This window comes from Dipodomys merriami, unplaced genomic scaffold (assembly GCF_024711535.1).
Source record: "Dipodomys merriami isolate MVZ:Mamm:240054 unplaced genomic scaffold, mDipMer1.0.p SCAF_68, whole genome shotgun sequence".
In the NCBI taxonomy this organism is placed as follows: Eukaryota; Metazoa; Chordata; class Mammalia; order Rodentia; family Heteromyidae; genus Dipodomys; species Dipodomys merriami.
Window position 1 is genome coordinate 1,378,281 of NW_027206268.1, and position 18,372 is coordinate 1,396,652.

Here is an 18,372-nt window from a genome sequence, read left to right on the forward strand (position 1 = left end):
GATCTGAGGATCTTGGTTCAAAGTCAGCCCTGGCAGGAAAGTCCGTAAGACTCTTATCTCCAAGGAACCACCAGAAAACTGGAAGTGGTGCTGTGGCTCAAGTGGTAGAGCGCTGGCCTTGAGCTGAAGAGCTGAGGGACAACGCCCAGACCCATAGTTCAAGCCCCACAACAAGAAAGAAAGAGAGAGAGAGAGACGGAGGGAGGGAGGGAGGGAGGGATTTCAGGGGCTGAGAAGGTGGCTCAATGGTAGAGCACTTGCTTCTCATGCATGAGACCCTGGGTTCGATTCCTCAGTACCACATACACAGAAAAAGCTGAAGTGGTGCTGTGGCTTAAGTGGTAGAGCGCTATCCTTGAACCAAAGAAGCTCAGGGACCATGCCCAGGCCCTGAGTTCAAGCCCCAGGACTGGCGCAACAAAAAAAAAAAAGGGGGGGTAATTTTAGTTCAAATACTGTTCTGACAGATTGTACTTAACCTTTTATGTTCACTTTAAATGTGCAGGAAGATTGTGGAAGAAAAGTACGAAGAAAATAACAAGCAGATGCAGGAATTGCGGCCCTGGAACTCTGAGCAGCTGAGCATTGATGTAATTGGCGTAAGTGCATAAAACCTGCCCTTGCTTGTGATTCTTCAGGTCTGTGGAGCTGGTTGTGTAGACAAAGAAACAAGGTAGTGAACAAAGGCATCTGGGCCAACTTGGTTCCCGCCCAGGGAAGACTCTGGACTGTAGGCCAGCAGTTGATATTAGTTCAAGGTTGGTTTTATTCATCAAATAAATTGAAAGGCTACTGTGTACAAGGTGATGGCATTGGCATTCAATGCACAGATGATGGATTAAAATAATGAATCCCCAGAACAAAAGTGTGACCAGTTTTCATTTCACCCAGGCCTCGAATGTTCTTGCCAATTAGTCCACGGATCCCTGTCCGTCTCACAGCTATTCTTTTCCCTTTTCTTTTCTGCCTCCCGTCTGTATCACCCTGCACTCAGACTCAAAAAAAACTACCCTAGCTGATAATGAACAGGGTTGCAAGTTCAATGGAAAATGGCCACTTCTTGGTGTTCGTTTCCCCAGACACCTTTTAGGCCCTACTGGGGCAGCCCAGGAGTGCCGAGCCTCTGGCTCTGTCTGCTTTGTCCCCATGGAGCAGAGACTACATAGTCCCATAGGCCAGGAGGCCTAGAGGCTTGTAACGATGCTGTGTTTGTTAATGTGTGCAAACGACACGTTCAGCCAGCGACGGAAACTGGCATGCCTTTGTTCCTCGGGAAGCCTGGATTCTAACAACTATAGGTCTGGGCTTGTTTTATAAAACCTCAATGACTTGCCTATGTCATGTAAGTATTCTCCATATTCCAGCTATACTGTATGAAGGCCCGTCCTCCTGGTACCCCATAAGTTGGGGTCCTGGCAGCATGTTGGGAGACTCACACTCCCCCTCCCCCCCACACACACACATGGGATAACACCAGAGAAAACACCCTGCCTGATCTGCCTCCATCCACTTTAGATGAAGGGAGAATCCCAGGAAGAAACTAGGAAACATCCATCTCACTACTTCCCCAGTGACTTCCCGATCCCATCCCCTATCTCTTTAGGGGACAGGGCAATGGGGCGGGGTGGAGTCGGGGGAGCCATCCAACCTTGTCCTGGCCAGAGACTTTGGTTCATCCTTGAGTGGCCCAAGACTCGTTGCTACACACTGTGGCCCTAAGCTTTCCAGAAGCCTGTCTCTTAACTTTCGTCTGTTAACAGGAACAGGAAACGTGCTGGCAGGTGCAGTGCTCGGGCCCCACAGTACTCCTCGGTTCTCCCACTCCCTGCTCCCTTTTATGGCCTGTTCTCCCTTTAATGCCTTCCTGAACTCCGAGGCCCACAATTGAGAGCCTCACGTCATATTCTTGCAGCTTACAACAGCAAATCTCAGAGCTCTGTCTGTCTGTCTGTCTGTCTGTCTGTCTGTCTGTCTGTCTGTCTGCCTGCCTGCCTGCCTGCCTGTCTGTCTCTCTCTCTCTCTTTTGTGCCAGTCCTGGGGCTTGAACTCAGGGCCTGGGAACTGTCCCTGAGCTTCTTTTGCTCAAGGCTAGCACTCTACCACTTGAACCACAGCACCACTTCCAACCTTGTCTGTGTATATGGTACTGAGGAATGGAACCCAGGGCTTCATGCATGCTAGGCAGGCACTGTACCTCTGAGCCCCCTTCCCAGCAGAACAGCAAATCTCAAGGTTCAAAATGCACTTGGGGTTCTCGTACATTTTGGTCTGGTGGGGGTGAGGGCTGGCATCTCTAGCAAGCGAGCTGTCCACTGGTTCTGATGCATACTCATTCAGGACCATACTCTGATTGATCGTGGATAGAAAGTAGAGTTCCTGAAAGCAGCAGACCCAGAAAAAGCCACCAGTGAACAGAGCTTCTTATAATCTCTTTAGGAAGGAAAACCCTTCATGGGAAAGGAGGAAAAAGAGGAGCGGCCTGAAGGAAGACTTTCTTGTTCATCCCAGGAGAAGGGTGAAGAGAGACAGCCAGCCTGGGAAGAGGCAAGTTTGATCGTATTCACCAGCACAAGAGCGAGTGATTTCATGCTATTCATAGAACAAAAGAGGCAGAAAACAGGAAGGCAAACACTTTGCTGAAGGGCCTAGAGGATTTTAGCATCTCAGGGAAAGGCATTGCTTGAGCTGAAAAAGATGAAATAAAATATAAGAAACAATCTTAATAAGATGCAAGAGAGGAGGAGGAGGAGGAGGAAATGTTCCTCTCCTGCACAGATGGATCATTAATTCTTCCTAATCCCCTTGCGGCTGTGTTCTCAATTCCTCGTTTCTTCTCTCTTGCCCGACTGAGGCAGACCCCTATATATTTCAGAAATACTTAGGACAGATGCAGCGTGAGGGGAGTAAATAGGTTATATATATATATATATATATATATATATATATATATATATATATATATATATATACTAAACATGTTTACTATATATATATAGCATATATATACATATGTACTATATATATATATATATTTTTAATTGTTGAAGCAAGCTTAGCATAGCATGTGGCTTGCCTTGTTTTCCAGTCTCAGTTTTGGCAGGCATGTTCTCCTTTGAAATCTTAAAGCACAGTTGAGTGTGGAATCATGTTAGACAACATGATAGCTTAGAAACGACTAGAAACCATAATGTATTAGACAAGCCCAGAGACAGCCTTTTATCCTGCAGTACAGACGGCTATGCTAGTGCTAGAACTGGGTTTCTGGGGCAAATCCCAAGCAGTCCAGCTCTCCATACATAGAGTGGTGACAGGAATAAAAGACCAGATCAATCTCTTCTCTATAACAGGTATATCAAGCTGTGTGTTCTCCGCAAAGAGCCCCAGCAATTCAAAGTCAGCCGAAAGTCCACATCTCTATTTTCCCAGATAACTTGTGAAGTCCACATAGATACACAGGTCACACACTCACTTTGTTGTTAAAAGTTTTCTGGGTTCCATCAATGATCCTCCAAAATCTAGAACTAATTGTACCTGCTGAAATAACTATTGCACATACAGATCACAGACGTCTTAAAAAGCACCTGGTAGCTGTCTTGTCACAAATGCCTTGCCCTCGAATATTCTTACTTATTCATGTAAAGATTAGCTTGGACTTCCCACTTAGTTTCCTCTTTTTTAACAAACTACTCTTGGGATGGTTTCCTGTGAGAGCCATTTGTCAACCATCAGGTCTAGGTTGTCAACACACATGCACACATAGACACACGTGCGCGTACATACACACACCAGAAAAAAAAGACAAAGTCATTTATTTTTATTTTTGTCAGTTGTGGGGCTTGAACTCAGGGCCTGGGCTCTGTCCTGGACCTCTTTTTGCTTAAGGCTAGCACTCTACCACTTTGAGCCACAGCTCCATTTCTAGTTTTTTTTTTGGGGGGGGGTGGTTATTGGAGATAAGAATCTCACAGAGTTTCCTGCCTGGGCTGGCTTTGAACCATGATCCTCAGATCTCAGCCTCCTGAGTGGCTAAGATGACAGGCGTGAGCTGCCAGCACCTGGCTTCAAAGTACTGAGGAATTGAACCCAGGGCCTCATACATACAAGGCGAGCACTCTACCACTGAGCCACCTTGCCAGCCCATTGGCCTCTTATTTCTAGGAATTGTGACTTCTTTCTATCATTTCTTAGGTCGTTTTCTTTTTGGAAGTTGGAATTCATAGAATCACAGAGACTTTTAAGGCGAGACGAAAACCTAGTAAAGTAGCTCAAGCTTGTAATCTCAGATACTTGAGAGTCAGGGGTTAAGGATTTGTTGTTCAAGACCAGTCCAGGCCAAAAAGAAAAAAAAGCTCACAAGACTCCATCTTGGCCACTGTCACATGCAGTGACTTGCCCGTATCATTCTAAACGATGAAGGGAAGCACAAATAGGAGAATCACAGCCCAGTCTAGCCTAGACATACAGCAAATCCTGATCTTGAAAACAACCAACGCGACCAGGGGCTGCTAGAGCGGCTCAGGTGCCAGAGCACCTACCTAGCAAATGTGAAGTCCCGAGTTCCAACTCAGTACTGCCAAAGATAAAACCGCTTAGAAAAGAAACTGGAAGTGATTCAAGTCAACCATTTTGAACTGCAAAGGGAGGAGATGGAGTAGATCTGGGGTGGGGTGAGGCAGGCCGAGGCTGCGGTTGGTGCCCCAGCTGCTGACAGAGCAAGTATAACTTACCTGAACTGGGGGTGGTGGGCAGCTCCGGGTTTGCACCCTGGGAGCACGCTGTGTGACTCAACCTAGTTACGTCCCCACACCAAGGCCCGGCTCATGGATTCATGGCTTCCTGTCTGATCCCGAGTTAGCTTCTCCCCAACTTGAAAATGGTATCGTGTATACGTAAGTGAGGGTTTTAGAGAGGCTGATTTCCAAATGGTCTCCAAATAACAGTCTCCCAAACAAGAACATGGCTTCACTTTGTAGTAGGGTTTATTTTCCTTCTGCCAGCTGCTCACGAGTGGTCACCTCCCTTCCACAGGCATTAGGTGGGCCACCAGCAGAGACCCTGCCTGAGTCTCAGCCTGCTCCTTCCCTGGACCCTGGCGACCTCGAGGGGAGCGCAGAGGACACCACAGCCAACCTCCACCATCACGGTGTGTACCCGCCTCCGCTCCCAGCATGGCAAGCAGTACCAGTCCTCCATGGTACCACTGAGAAGGGCCCTGGTTGTATGTGAACACATGCCATCAGCTGGCCAATGCTGGCCCATTGACTAGGATGAAAAGCAGAGGAGCGAATGGGATTTCCTTTTCTTCTCTTTTTTGGTTGGTTGTGGGGCACAAACTCACAGAGGCCTCTGGCTACTGTCCCTGAGCTCGTCTGCTCCAGGCTAGTGCCCTGCCACTTTGAGCTACAGCTCCACTTCCAGTTTTCTGATTGTTCCTTAGAGATAAGAGTCTCACAGACTTTCGTGCCCCGGCTGGCTTGGAACTGTGATCCTCAGTTCTCAGCCTCCTGAGTAGCTAGGATGAGAGGCGTGAGCCACCGGCGCCCATCACCAATGGGATTTTCCATTCCGCCTGTCTTCTTTTGAGTAAGGAAGGCGAGTTGGAAAATTTAACACCTGGTGAGGGACGTCTCTGAACAAGTTAGACAATATACCGCCATTAACCTGACTTGGACTGAGTGCTCTAGAGTGCTGCTTGCCTCTCCTGTAAATATTTCCCCCGGCCCTCATAAATTTAAATTGAAAACAAAAAAATGAAGCCAGACTGTGGAAACTCAGCTATTCAGAGCTGTCACCCGGCAGAAATATATTGTCACCTAATGGTTAAAAGAAGGAGTTTGGGAGTGAAAAAAACGGTCTTCTCAGAAAGCCCCTGGAAAGCTTGTTTCTCCTTGCTTTAGTTTTCTTGTTCATGGCACAAGAAGAATGATTCCTCCGTTGCGGCAGAGTTAACTTTAAAGAGCAAATGAGATGAGGCACAGGGGGTTTCGTAGCTCCATGTGCAGAATACAGTAAAAGCTGAAGGAAGTAGTTACGACACCTAGGGAAGTATACGAATGCAGGGCCTTCTCAGTCTTGTGCAGTACTTAGAACTAAGGACAAGAGATAATATAGACCGTCAATAAGTGAGTGAGTGAGTGAATGAATACCAGGCCAGTCTAAACTTCTGAGAAGCAGATGTGAAGGCAGGGCTAGAGTGCACGCGTTGTCTTCAGGGGAAAGTGTATGGATGAAAGGAAGCAGGGAGGGCTGGGAAGGCGGCTCAGTGATAGAGCACTTGCCTACCATGCATGAAGCTCTGGGTTTGATTCCTCAGTACCACATACACAGAAAAAAAAAAGTTAGAAGTGGGCGCTGTGGCTCAAGTGGTAGAGCGCTAGCCTTGAGCAAAAAGAAGCTCAGAGACAGCGCCCTGAGTTCAAGTCCCAGGACTGGCAAAAAATAAAATTAAGAAAGGAAGCAAGGAAGGAGCTGAGAGGCGCTGGGTGAGCTGCCTGACCATAATGAACTCTTTTTTTTTTTTTTGGTCAGTCATGGAGCTTGAACTCTGGGCCTAGGCGCTGTTCCTGAACTCTTCAGCTCAAAGCTAGCTAGCTCTCCACCACTTTGAGCAGCGCGCGCCACTTCTGGTTTTCTGGTGGTTCATTGGAGATCAGAGACTCAGGAACTTTCCTGCCCAGGCTGGCTTTGAACCGTGATCCTCAGATCTCAGCCTCCTGAGTAGCTAGGATGACAGGGGTAAGCCACCGGCGCCTGGCTCATAATGAACTCTCGCTGCAAGTTAACAAAAGAGAGAGAGAAAAAAAAAAACCTCTGGTGGAAGTGTCTTTTGTAACTACAAGGAAACCCTGCTTAGGTCTTTATAAGGAACTCTTAAGACTTAAACTCACAGTAGTTCTGTGTGAGTCTGATGCATGAAAAGTACTTTGAACATTTTCTTTATTTTTCTTCTCTATAACTTTAAATAACTTTCTCGTTATAGGCAGAAACTTTTCTAATTTGATGTAATCCCATTCATTCATCCATCCATCCTCTTATTTTCTGGGCAATTGGAGTCCTAGTCAGAAAATAATTTTCTGTGCCTACAGTTTTCCCATTGTATTATCTTCTCTTGAATATTACATTGAAAAGAGAACTTAGAATTTGGGAAAGGTAGCCTTGGGTACTGGCGGGTAGCTACAAACAAGATGATCAGTGATCACATCGCTAATCAGGGAAGTTTGAAACAGAAAAATTTTAATTTGTTGATGAACTCTGAAGTAGTTTGTTATTTACCTGGTATTCTTTGCTTTTGAGAAGGCTCAACACCAAATATTCAGTGTCCAGGTGAAGTTTTTGTTTAATTAATTAATTAATTAATTGCCCGTCCTGGAGCTTGAACTCAGGGCCTGGGCACTGTCCCTGAGCTTCATTTGCTCAAGGCTAGCACTCTACCATTTGAGCCACAGTGCCACTTCTGGCTTCTTCTGTATATGTGGTACTGGGGAATTGAACCCTGGGCTTCATGCATACTTGGCAAGCACCTCTACCACTAGGCCACATTCCCAGCCCTTTGTTTATTTTTTAATCTAGCACACATGTGTAAAATGAAACTGCACAATTTCTTAAGCTTCTACCACAAATGTAGACAATCAGTCTTCAACATCAAACTAGAAAATTCCCCCTAGGATGTGTAAAGTTAATTATAGAGCAACGAGGCAGGGCAAGACATGATTTATATTTGATATGCATTTACTGGCCACAGCTGATTTAATGTAGCAAAAGTCATGGGCAACCCTTAGAATCGAATGAGAAAGCGCAACTAAGAATGTTTAAAGAAATTACCCTTACTTAATTCCTTATACATAACACTGATGATTTATCACACATTAATTTTTGGCCAGACCCTTCCTCACCCTCTAGCCTTACTGTCAGCAGCTCACAGCTGAATTTCAGAGCTGTGTTTCTTGCAGAGCTGAAATAACCCGAGACTCAGGAGGAGCCTGGGATCCACCTTGGGCAATGTCTCCCTGACTGGGCCTCTCAGATGGGGAGGCTTCCTGCCCATCCCCCGCTCAGCTGCCTCTTCTTAATTTCCCCCTCCAGACTTTCCTGCAGCAAGTCCTGAGCCTCTCGTTGGTGCTTAGAGAAAAGTTTGACCTTGAGAAGTTGTGCTTGGCTGACCTGTAAGGAAATCCACATGCCCTTCTCAGCTGTGGGGGAAGAGAGAGAGGTCCCCTACTATACCATAATTCTTTTTTTTTTTTTTTAATTTTATTGTAAAGATGATGTACAAAGGGGTTACGGTTACATAAGTAAGGAAATGAAGTTCGACATTTCTTGTCAAACATTATTACCCCCTCCAATATACATTAATTTTTTTGTTGTTGTTGTTAATTGTGGGGCTTGAACTCTGGGCCTGGACACTGTCCCTCAACTCTTCAGCTCTACCACTTGAGCCACAGCGCCACTTCCAGTTATCTAATGGTTCCTTAGAGATAAGAGTCTCACGGACTGTCCTGCCCACACTGGTTTTGAACCGTGATCCTCAGCTCTCAGCCTCCTGACTAGCTGGGATGACAGGTGTGAGCCACCGGTGCCCGGCTTACCTTCATTCTTTTTTTTGGGGGGGGGGGTACAGTTGTGGGGCCTGAACTCTGGGCCTGGGCTCTGTCCCTCAGCTCTTCAGCTCAAGGCTAGCACTCTACCACTTGAGCCACAGCGCCACTTCCGGCTTTTTTCTTTTTGCTTATGTGATGCTGAGGAATTCACTCAAGGCAAGCACTCTACCACTGAGCCACCTTCCCAGCCTTACCTTCATTCTTTTTTGTTGTTGTTGTTGTTGTTGTTTTGGGTCTGGTAGTGGGGCCTGAACTCTGGGCTTGGGCGCTGTCCCTCAGCTCTTCAGCTCAAGGCAAGCGCTCTACCCCTTGAGCCACAGTGCCACTTCCGGCTTTTTTTCTTTTTGCTTATGTGGTGCTGAGGAATCGAACCCAGGGCCTCAGGCATGCAAGGCAAGTGCTCTACCACTGAGCCACCTTCCCAGCTTCCCCTTACCTTCATTCTTATGTGGATTCTTTGGCTGGCTCTTGAAACCCAGTCAATATAATTCATAAGAGAAAAAGCATTAAGTTGTATTAATTTCACACATACCTGGTGATTTTCACAAGAGAATAAAATCCAAAGAGATGCCTACCACATAATGCATTTGTACTCTTTAGATAAGGAATGACGAGCTAAACGGAGTAGGTTAGTCAGTTGTAGGGATGTTAGTAAGAGATGTATGGGGTGAGGACTACCAAAGGAGTTGGTGTAAGACGAGGGTTACTTCAAAGAATGTGCTTCTTCAGGTCCAGTGTAGTCTCCATACTGACCTCCAGTGACCAAGGCTATGTAACAACGGACGTTTTGGGAAGCATGCGCCTTCTTGAAAGCGCCTGGGTAGCTGGTTGTGCACGGGGAAGACAGGTCAGCTGGCCTCCCTGCAGTTACGGTCAGTTCTCCACGTGATGTCTGCTGGGAACAATGAGCAGACCAATAGATCCGTGCGTATCTTGAGATGCCATACGTTTAACTCCTCCATGGGCTACTCTGTGCCTTATGGCATCATCTCTTCCTTTTAAAGTATGGGGCTGAGAAGGTGGCCAAGTGGTAGAGTATTTGCCTAGCCTGCATGAAGCCCTCGATTTCCCAGTACCACATATACAGAAAAAGCCAGAAGTTGTACTGTGGCTCACGTGGTAGAGCTCTAGCCTCGAGCTAGAGTGCCCAGGTCCTGAGTTCAAGCCCCTGGACTGGCAAAAATAAATGTCCAAGTAGAAATATGGTGATTTGAAGGCATGTGAGTATGATCATATTTTTACTGTCTTCATTTAAAACAGACACAAACTCAGTAGCCCCACTTCTAACTACCTGAGAGAAAAATGCAATCCTGTCTTCAAGAAGATTGGCATACAAAAATTCTGAGTAGGTTTGTTTATTCATAAGTACTAAAAATACAAAACAAATCAAGTGTCCATCAACAGGTGAGTGCATCAGCAAACCTGTCGATTATCAGTGCGATGTGTACTTGGCAGTGACAAAGAACAGCTACCCCTATCCACCCCCATACAACTAGCAGGGAAGTCTTGGAGCAATTGCTTCTAATCACAGCTCTTTCTCCCCATGATCTCTCAGCTGTATTTTAAATAGGTATGACAAGAATATTTTCACGTGTATGTTCAGTTTCTTTACGAAGATCTCAAGTCAGCACATGTATGTCTACAGGGCTAGAAGTGAGGCCTCTGGATTTCTAAGGTGATGGTAGCGGCAGGGAATTGACTCCAAAGGGACACCGGGGTGACAGGAACACTTGTCATCTGGCTTGTGCTGGTGGTTTGCTGGATTTAATTGTTACTTGTTTTCCCAAACTCACTGAACTCTGCACTTTAAGTGAGTGCATTTTATCTCCCATGAAATCGATCTCGATCACATTAATTAATGGAAAATGATTGCTGAGGTGTCCAGATTGTAAAAAAAAAGAAGAAAGAAAGCATCATCTGTCTTTATTCGACTACTGAGTGGCTGGGCATGAGGTAGATAAAGCATGCCGACAGAAAACACCTGGATGGTCTATAGACATCACTTGGTAAAACAATGACCTTAGGTCAAAACTGGTCACAGGAAGTGTAGTTGTGGGGGGACCCAAAAATCTAAGTGACGGGCCATCCTACCAATAAAGGGCCCCATACCCACTCAAGTGACCCAGGCCCAGGAGAACAAAAGCCATAGCTCGACTCCAAACTCATCCATGGCAGAGAAGCCAGTGGGACGGCCTGGCTCTTTTCATTGTCAGAAAAGAAGAGCAGTTCCTGGGTGGAGCCTCTTCCATATTCCTAGTGCCCCCACCATTTCCAGAGCTTGGTATTTATTTATTTATTTTTGGTGGGTACTAGAATTTGAATACCGGGTCTCACATTCGCGCCACTTACTTGCAGGGCTGGACTGCTACACTTGAGCCATGCCTCCAGCCTGGATTATTGTTAGCTCTTCTGGAGACAAGAGAGTCTTTCAGATTTTTCTGCCTCAGGTTGACCTCTCGCCACAATCCAGATGGCAACCTCCCCAGTAGCTAAGGTAACAGGCGTATGAGTCACCGGCACCTGGCATATCCAGAGCCTTCCCTGTCCTCAAGCCTCGGTTTATGAACACAAAACTGATGGCGGCTTTATTTCATATCTGTCGCATATTCCGCTGGGTGACATCTGTTTTATGATGGCGTTTCCACCCAGCTGTAATATTCATTTCCAGGAATAAAGGCTCCTTCAGTCACTCGCTAATTTTCAGCGTTCTAGAGAATAATTACCCTGAATCTAATATTGAGTGAAAATGTGCTGATTCTCTACTCAGAGGCGTATTTAATAATTTAGAGTATTCCTTCTGCACGACAAGTCCCTAAATGAAATTTAGAAGATAATATCCAATTGGAAATATTAAACTGAATGCAAATTAACTCCTGCCCACCAGCCACTTCCTCCTGGTATCTTAAGCAAGCATAATAGGAACAGGATGACAGTCAGTTCCCAGGGTAACAGGTATTCATCGGAAAAACTAGAACCCATGCATCACACAAAGCAAATTCCTTTTTTGTGTGAAGTGATACTGGAGTTTTGAACTCAGGACCTGGCCCCTACTAGCCAGGCACTCTACCACTTGAACTATCCTCCCAGCCCTTTCTTGCTATAGTTATTTTTCAGATAGGGTCTTGTGCCTTTTTGCGCAGCACCAGCCACAGACAGTGATTCTGCGGCTCCTTGCTGTCATGAAGCTGGGGTTACAAGCACATAGCACTATACCTGACCCTCAAAAGAAGTTTTGGGGCCGGGCGTTGGTGGCTCACACCTGTCATCCTAGCTACTCAGGAAGCTGAGATCTGAGGATCGCCGTTCAAAGCCAGCCCAGGCAGAAAACTCTGTGAGACTCTTGTCTCCAGTAAACCACCAGAAAACTGGAAGTGATACTTTGGTTCAAGTGGTAGAGCGCTCACCTTGAGCTGAAGAACTGAGGGACAGCGCCCAGGCCCAGCGTTCAAGCCCCACGACCAACAAAAAAAAAAAGTATAAACAGTTTCAGTTCTTCATCTTGCTTCTGCAGTTGTACATGGAACCCCGGAAATGGTGATGAAAAATTCCAGTCACCCAGGACCCCCTGGTCATGAGGTCATAACCATCATCACTAGATGAATTAAGTAGAGTATGGAATGCAATATCTTACTTTCATTTTTGCATTTATGAAAAAAATATAAAAATCACTCTGGCTGATTAGTTCCACTTGTCAATTTATAGTCTTAATGATGTCCAGCTGGGCTAATTAGCACCTAGCAAAATTATCTTCCTTCTCAGGACTGTGGCAGCTAGCTCCCCGGGACTTCAGCCAAGTCTCCACATACATATGCTAGAGGTAGAACCCAAGCCAGGAGACACTAGTGTCATGTTGGGGAAGCTCAGAGAGGCCACCAGCATAGCCAGGGGCAGAACCTGGAACAGAGTCCTTTAAAGGATGCTACTCTGCCAGCCGCTCAGCCCATAAACCAGCAGCCAGGATCTCCAGCTAACTAAATACATGGTCCATGTAAATATATTTAGCGCTAAGGAGTATAATAAAAGGCATGAATATGCATTAGTTTTCCACTACAGTTTTGTTTGGGATTTAGGCCAAACTTGCTAGATTAAAATACAAAAACCTGGTAGATGTAACTGGGGCATTTGCAACGGAAATAACGTGCGTAGTGACTTCAGCTGATTTAATGGAACCCTCTGTTTTGGGTTTATGGTGAAATCAGTGATTTCCCCCATAAAACGGGGATCCATTATCCACTCTGCCTCAGAGGCTCTGAAGTACTACTTCTGTCACTTTCTCCTTCAGTTAGATGTAAAGAAATTCCAGCAGGCCACTTTTCTGTGGTATAGATTTTTTTTTACACAGGGAAAAGTGTGCGCTGAATTTAAATGGGTATATAATTTTTGCCTCCCATAGGGTTGCATCTGGTATTAGAATATCCCAGGTATGATTAACTCTGCAGAGTTCAGCATTTGACTCACAAATCTTTTGCAATAAGCAGAACATATTATATTAAAGAAGGGCATGCTGGGCGCCGGTGGCTCACGCCTATAATCCTAGCTACTCAGGAGGCTGAGATCTGAAGATCACGGTTCAAAGCCAGCCCCAGCAGGAAAGGCCATGAAACTCTTTATCTCCAATAAACCACCAGAAAACCAGAAATGGAGCTGTAGCTCAAGTGGTAGAGCGCTCGCTTTGAGCTGAAGAGCTCAGGGACAGCGCCCAGGCCCAGAGTTCTGGCTCCAGGACCACAAAAAAAAAAATGGGCAGGCCCTAGAAGTTGATTGTGCACGTGCATCTTTAACTTATATTGTAGACAGCTATGAAGTGTTCTCCGAAATTTTCTGGTCTACAAGAGATTTTTCTTAAAATCACACTTAGTTGTAGCAGATTCTAGATTATCGTAACAATACTATGATTCTTGCTGGTACATGGGAGCGAAAAGGGTGGAGCTATGGCTAGGATGCTGGTGTTGCTTATTATATCCTGGGAGTGACCCGATTTCAAATGAAGATCTTCGCAGATGTAACTAAAGTAGGAACCTGCAGATGAGCTCGTGGTGGGTTACCGTGGGCCTTGAACATAACGGCTAGTCCATCCTGGAGAACGCAATTCCATCTGAAGAGCTTGTACAATAGCCTCTGCAAGTGTTGCACCCAGGATGGCCAGCAAGATGTTGGAAGGAGGCATGGGCACTCAGGAACTTAACGTACCTCCTGTCTTTGTCTGATTGGTCTAACAAAATACCTGAGAACGTTATGATTCTGTAATCTGACAAGTATGGCCTCAAGCTTCAGTCCCCCCAAGGATCTAGGGTTGTAGGCATGAGCCTCCAGGCTCCCCTTCTTTAAAATGACCGGCCTGCTAGAAGGAAGCTGCTTTGCACTTGGACTAGCATGATGTTCGTTGCATTCTAACCTCATCTCTGGAAAATTCCATTGTATACTCATGGGGCGGGGGGGGGGGGGGGAAATGAGTGAAAAGCAACATCTTCGTATGGTTATGAAATATTGAGAGCTTGCCCTCCTCCCTGACAGTGTCTCAGGGCCTCGCTGGGGCACCTGAACTTGGCTAGGAACTGCCACTCTTGGCACAAAGTAAAGCAACTGAAAGAGTAAGCATTAAGTATTCTGGGACATCATGAATAATTTCTCCAATTTGTACTTGCTCTGCTAAAGCATTCTTAATAAAAATGGAACGGGGATAATGAAGCAGTGGGAGTCGGTTGCACAAATAGGACGCTTTAAGGTTTTTTAAAAAAAAAAGCTCTACTGTATTTGAATTTCATGGGTATGCAATCATTAATAAGCAGAATGAATCTTGCGAGTGTTATTGTGATGCTCTTTTAAAAAAATCTGCAGTCTTACTGAGATAGCGTACTTTGATACTTGAACCAACATCATTTTATGTGCTAAGTAGGTAAGTTTGCCAAATCCTGAAATTGTCTGAAGGAGCCTCCTCGGGGGATAATTACCCGGCGAAAATACATTCATTTACTTCTCTGTTTCCCCCAGAGAGCTCGGGACTTTCTAAATCAATCACCCCAGGGCCTGGCTTCCACATGGGCTAGTAGGCACAGCCGTTTTTTCATCATTGAGGAATCCCAAATAAGATGCAAATGAGCTAATAAATTATTTGGCGTTACTCTTCAGTCTCTCAGGAAAATTCGTCCTTTGAGAGCTGTCGTCTCAGCAAACGCAATCAACACATGATAGCAGATTTACATTTAGCTTTTATCGTGATAGAGGAAGCTTTTCGATGCTCTACCCCTTGTGCCCAGAGATCTCAGCAAGTATCCTCAAATGGGTCATTCTACGTCAGTGTTGATGAATTACACATCCATAACACTCTTTATTTCCGTTTATCCAGTTATATTCCTGAGCGAAGGCCGGGCTGTCTTTTGTTTCATTTTTCTCTTGTGAAGATACGAAACTATTTTTAGTCGAATGAAAAATGAGGCATTCTTGACAAAGGCACCATACTGATGGAAGAAACACATTTTTCGAGGGGCCCAGGGAACTGGGGTCAGAATCTTGTTTTTCTCCTCCATTGCACTTTTGACAGCCGTGTGCTCACAGATAGTATCTACATACATAGAACTAGAAGTGAGCCAGGCGCTGGTGGCTCACGCCTGTAATCCTAGCTACTCAGGAGACTGAGATCTGAGAATCACAGCTCAGGCAGAAATGTTCCCATGACTGTCTCCAGTAAACCAGCAAAAGGACTGGAAGTGGAGCTATGGCTTAAGTGATAGAGTGCCAGCCTGAGCAAACAAGGCAAGTTTGAACATGAGGCCCTGAATTTGAATCCCAGTACTGGCACACATGCATGTACACAAACACATTCAGAGAGAAGGAGAGGGAGACAGGAGAGAGGTTTATATATACTGTATGTATATATTTGAGAACGTGTATGAGAAATGTTTACCCGCTCCATTGATCAGAAGCTCTGCTAATTTTGATCATTTTCATACCTATAAATCAGTATAATTAGTGACTTGTAAAGATATACCAAATACATATTTGCTTAATGAACTTGGTGGTGATTATATATGGTAAAATATTGCAAGCCCTGGGTGAGTTGAAAGCATCATAGTCATTATTTCTTTATAATAGTGGGTAGAATATTGAAAATGGTGATCAGTAAAAAAAAAAATCTAGGTTCTACTGTGATATGAAACTCCTATTTTTTTTTCAAATGCCTATCAGTAATCCATAAGACTTATGCAACAATCTGGATCAGTAGCTCAAAATAAAGGATCCAGAAACTTGCCCAGGTATAAATTTCTTTTATGAAAAATGCTTTATTTAATGAAAAAGAAGATTCATATTAAGTAAGTGATCTTGTTGAAAAAATAATAGATTCCTGCTGCGTACTGCCCATATAAATTCTAGTAAACGAAAACCTTAAATACATAAAGCATTAAACAAATAATAAAGATAAAATTTGGAGAATAATTTACAATCCTGAAATAAATCCAAGAAGCAAAAATGTCTTAAAAGTATTGCTTATATAAGAATACAGCTGGGAAGGTGGCTCAGTGGTAGAGTGCTTACCTCCCATGCATGAGGTCCTGGGTTCGATTCCTCAGCACCACATAAGCAGAAAAAGCTGGAAGCGGCGCTGTGGCTCAAGTGGTAGAGCACTAGCCTTGAGCTGAAGAGCTGAGGGACAGTCAGTGCCCAGGCCCAGAGTTCAAGCCCCACGACCGACAAAAAAAAAAAACAACAACCCTTCAGTCTAGCTCAAAATGAAATAAAAATCAAGAGATAAATAAGGAACAACAGGTTAAGAAAATATAATTTTACAAAGCATGCATTTTGTAATATTTAAACTATCATGATTACCTATTCTCTTCAACCAATAAGACAAACTGCCCAACCAAAAAATCAACAAAGAAAATGGGTGATTTCATGAAGAACTGCCACAAACGGCTCATAATAATTCAACCTTATTAATTATTCAGTAAATAAAAAATTTAAACTATAGTATGTCCATTTTAGCAAAAAGTGGAGGAAAGTGGGATTTTTTTTTGGCCTGTCCTGGGGCTGGAACTCAGGGCCTGGGGGCTGGCTGTTCCTGAGCCTCTTTGAGTTCAAGGTAGCACTCTACCACTTCAGCCACAGTGCCACTTCTGGCTTTTTCTGAGTAGTTTATTGGAGATAAGAATCTCATGTATTTTTCCTCCTGAGTAGCTAGGATGACAGGTGTGAGCCACTGGTGCCTGGTTTTTGAACTTGGGTTTACTTTGATCTGTAGGACCAAGTCAGCATTTCAATAGGAAGTACCCAATTCAACCCTGGGCAGATTACCCAGGGTATTACCCAGCTTATAGAAGCTTCTAGCATGTACAGTCAGAAAACTTGGCCTGAATTGATGTGTATAATCATTACTTTCTTGAATGAATTTTTTTTTTTGCCTGTCCTGGGGTTTGAACTCGGGGCCTGGGCACTGTCTCTGAGCTGCTTTTGCTCAAAGCTAGCACTCTACCACTTGAGCCTCAGCATCACATCTGGCTTTTTCTGTGTATGTGGTACTGAGGACTCGAACCCAGGGCTTCATGCATGCTGGGCAAGCACTCTACCACTGAGCCACCTTCCCATCCCTTAAATGGAAATTTTTAATGAAAACCATGCACCATAATATCCGGGGCAGACTACCCTCGTGGTTCTGTGATCATGGCCTATCTTGTTCTATTAACATTTCTTCTTCCTATCAGTGAGCAAGGAATGCCATATACCAAGCAAGCATCCTCTGGCTGTTTCCTGTCTGTCTCCAGCTGTTTAGTTAGCAGTGGGACTGCCAATGGGAGACACATGTTTTCCAGGAGGTGGAAAAAAAAAAAACACTTTTTTTTTTTTTCCTGGAGGTAGAAAAACAAAATTATGGCTCTAGGATTTCATTAAGGAGGAAATCCTATTTGGATTACAAGTTACCAAATGTACTCCAGCCTGAAAGAAACTGTAGTGAGTTCAGTTTGGGACAGAGGCCTTTGGTAGCAATTTAAATTGTCTAACGGGGGGGAGGGGGCTGAGGATGTGGCTTAGTGGTAGAGTACTCGCCTAGTATGCATGAAGCCCTGGGTTTGATTCTTCAGTACCACATACATAGGAAAAGACAGGAGTGGCGCTGTGGCTCAAGTGGTAGAGCACTAGCCTTGAGCCAAAGAAGCTCAGGGACAGTGCCCAGGCCCTGAGTTCAAGCCCCACGACTAGCAAACAAACAAATAAGTCAATCAATCAATCAATCATCTACTTTTGAGAATATTTTGACAAGTACTTGGCCAGGAACAGAACTTGATGATCTATTTTTGTTTTAGTTTTTGCCAATCCTAGGGCTTGAATTCAGGGCTGGCACACTGTTCTGAGCTTCATTTGCTCAAGGCTAGCGCTCTACCACTTGAGCCACAGCGCCACTTTTTGGCTTTTTCTGTATATGCAGTACTGAGGAATCGAACCCGGGGCTTCATGCATGTTAGGCAAGCACTCTACCACTGAGCCACCTTCCCAGCCGCCTGATGATCTGTTCTTTCACCACCCAAAGTAGGGCTACTTGGGCTTTTGTAGCCTGTCCATCATCCCGAATTCCATCAAGTCCCTTCAAGGTGATGTAAGCACACTGGCTGGACTGGACTGGACTGTGCTTTTTGGTTTTGGTTTTGTTTTTTTTGGGTCCAGTCGTGGGCCTGAACTCTGGGTCTGGGTGCTGTACCTTAGCTCTTCAGCTCAAGGCCAGCGCTCTACCACTTGAGCCTCAGCGCCACTTCTGGCTTTTATTTTCTGCTTATGCGGTGCTGAG

At 44.9% G+C, this 18,372-nt stretch overlaps 1 protein-coding gene across 8 annotated transcripts in view; it reads left to right on the plus strand.

Moving 5' to 3' along the window:
- The window catches only part of Nek11 (NIMA related kinase 11), a 109,373-nt gene that overhangs the window by 60,861 nt on the left and 30,140 nt on the right, over nucleotides 1-18,372 (plus strand). For all 8 annotated transcript variants that reach the window (XR_011368530.1, XM_070005405.1, XM_070005406.1 and 5 more), the window contains 3 exons: nucleotides 506-599; nucleotides 2,437-2,544; nucleotides 5,029-5,143. Coding sequence is in view for 7 of the 8 variants with exons in the window: in XM_070005405.1 (XP_069861506.1) it covers nucleotides 506-599; nucleotides 2,437-2,544; nucleotides 5,029-5,143 (317 nt within the window). In the remaining variant the exon portion in view is untranslated. The remainder of the gene's footprint in view (nucleotides 1-505; nucleotides 600-2,436; nucleotides 2,545-5,028; nucleotides 5,144-18,372) is intronic.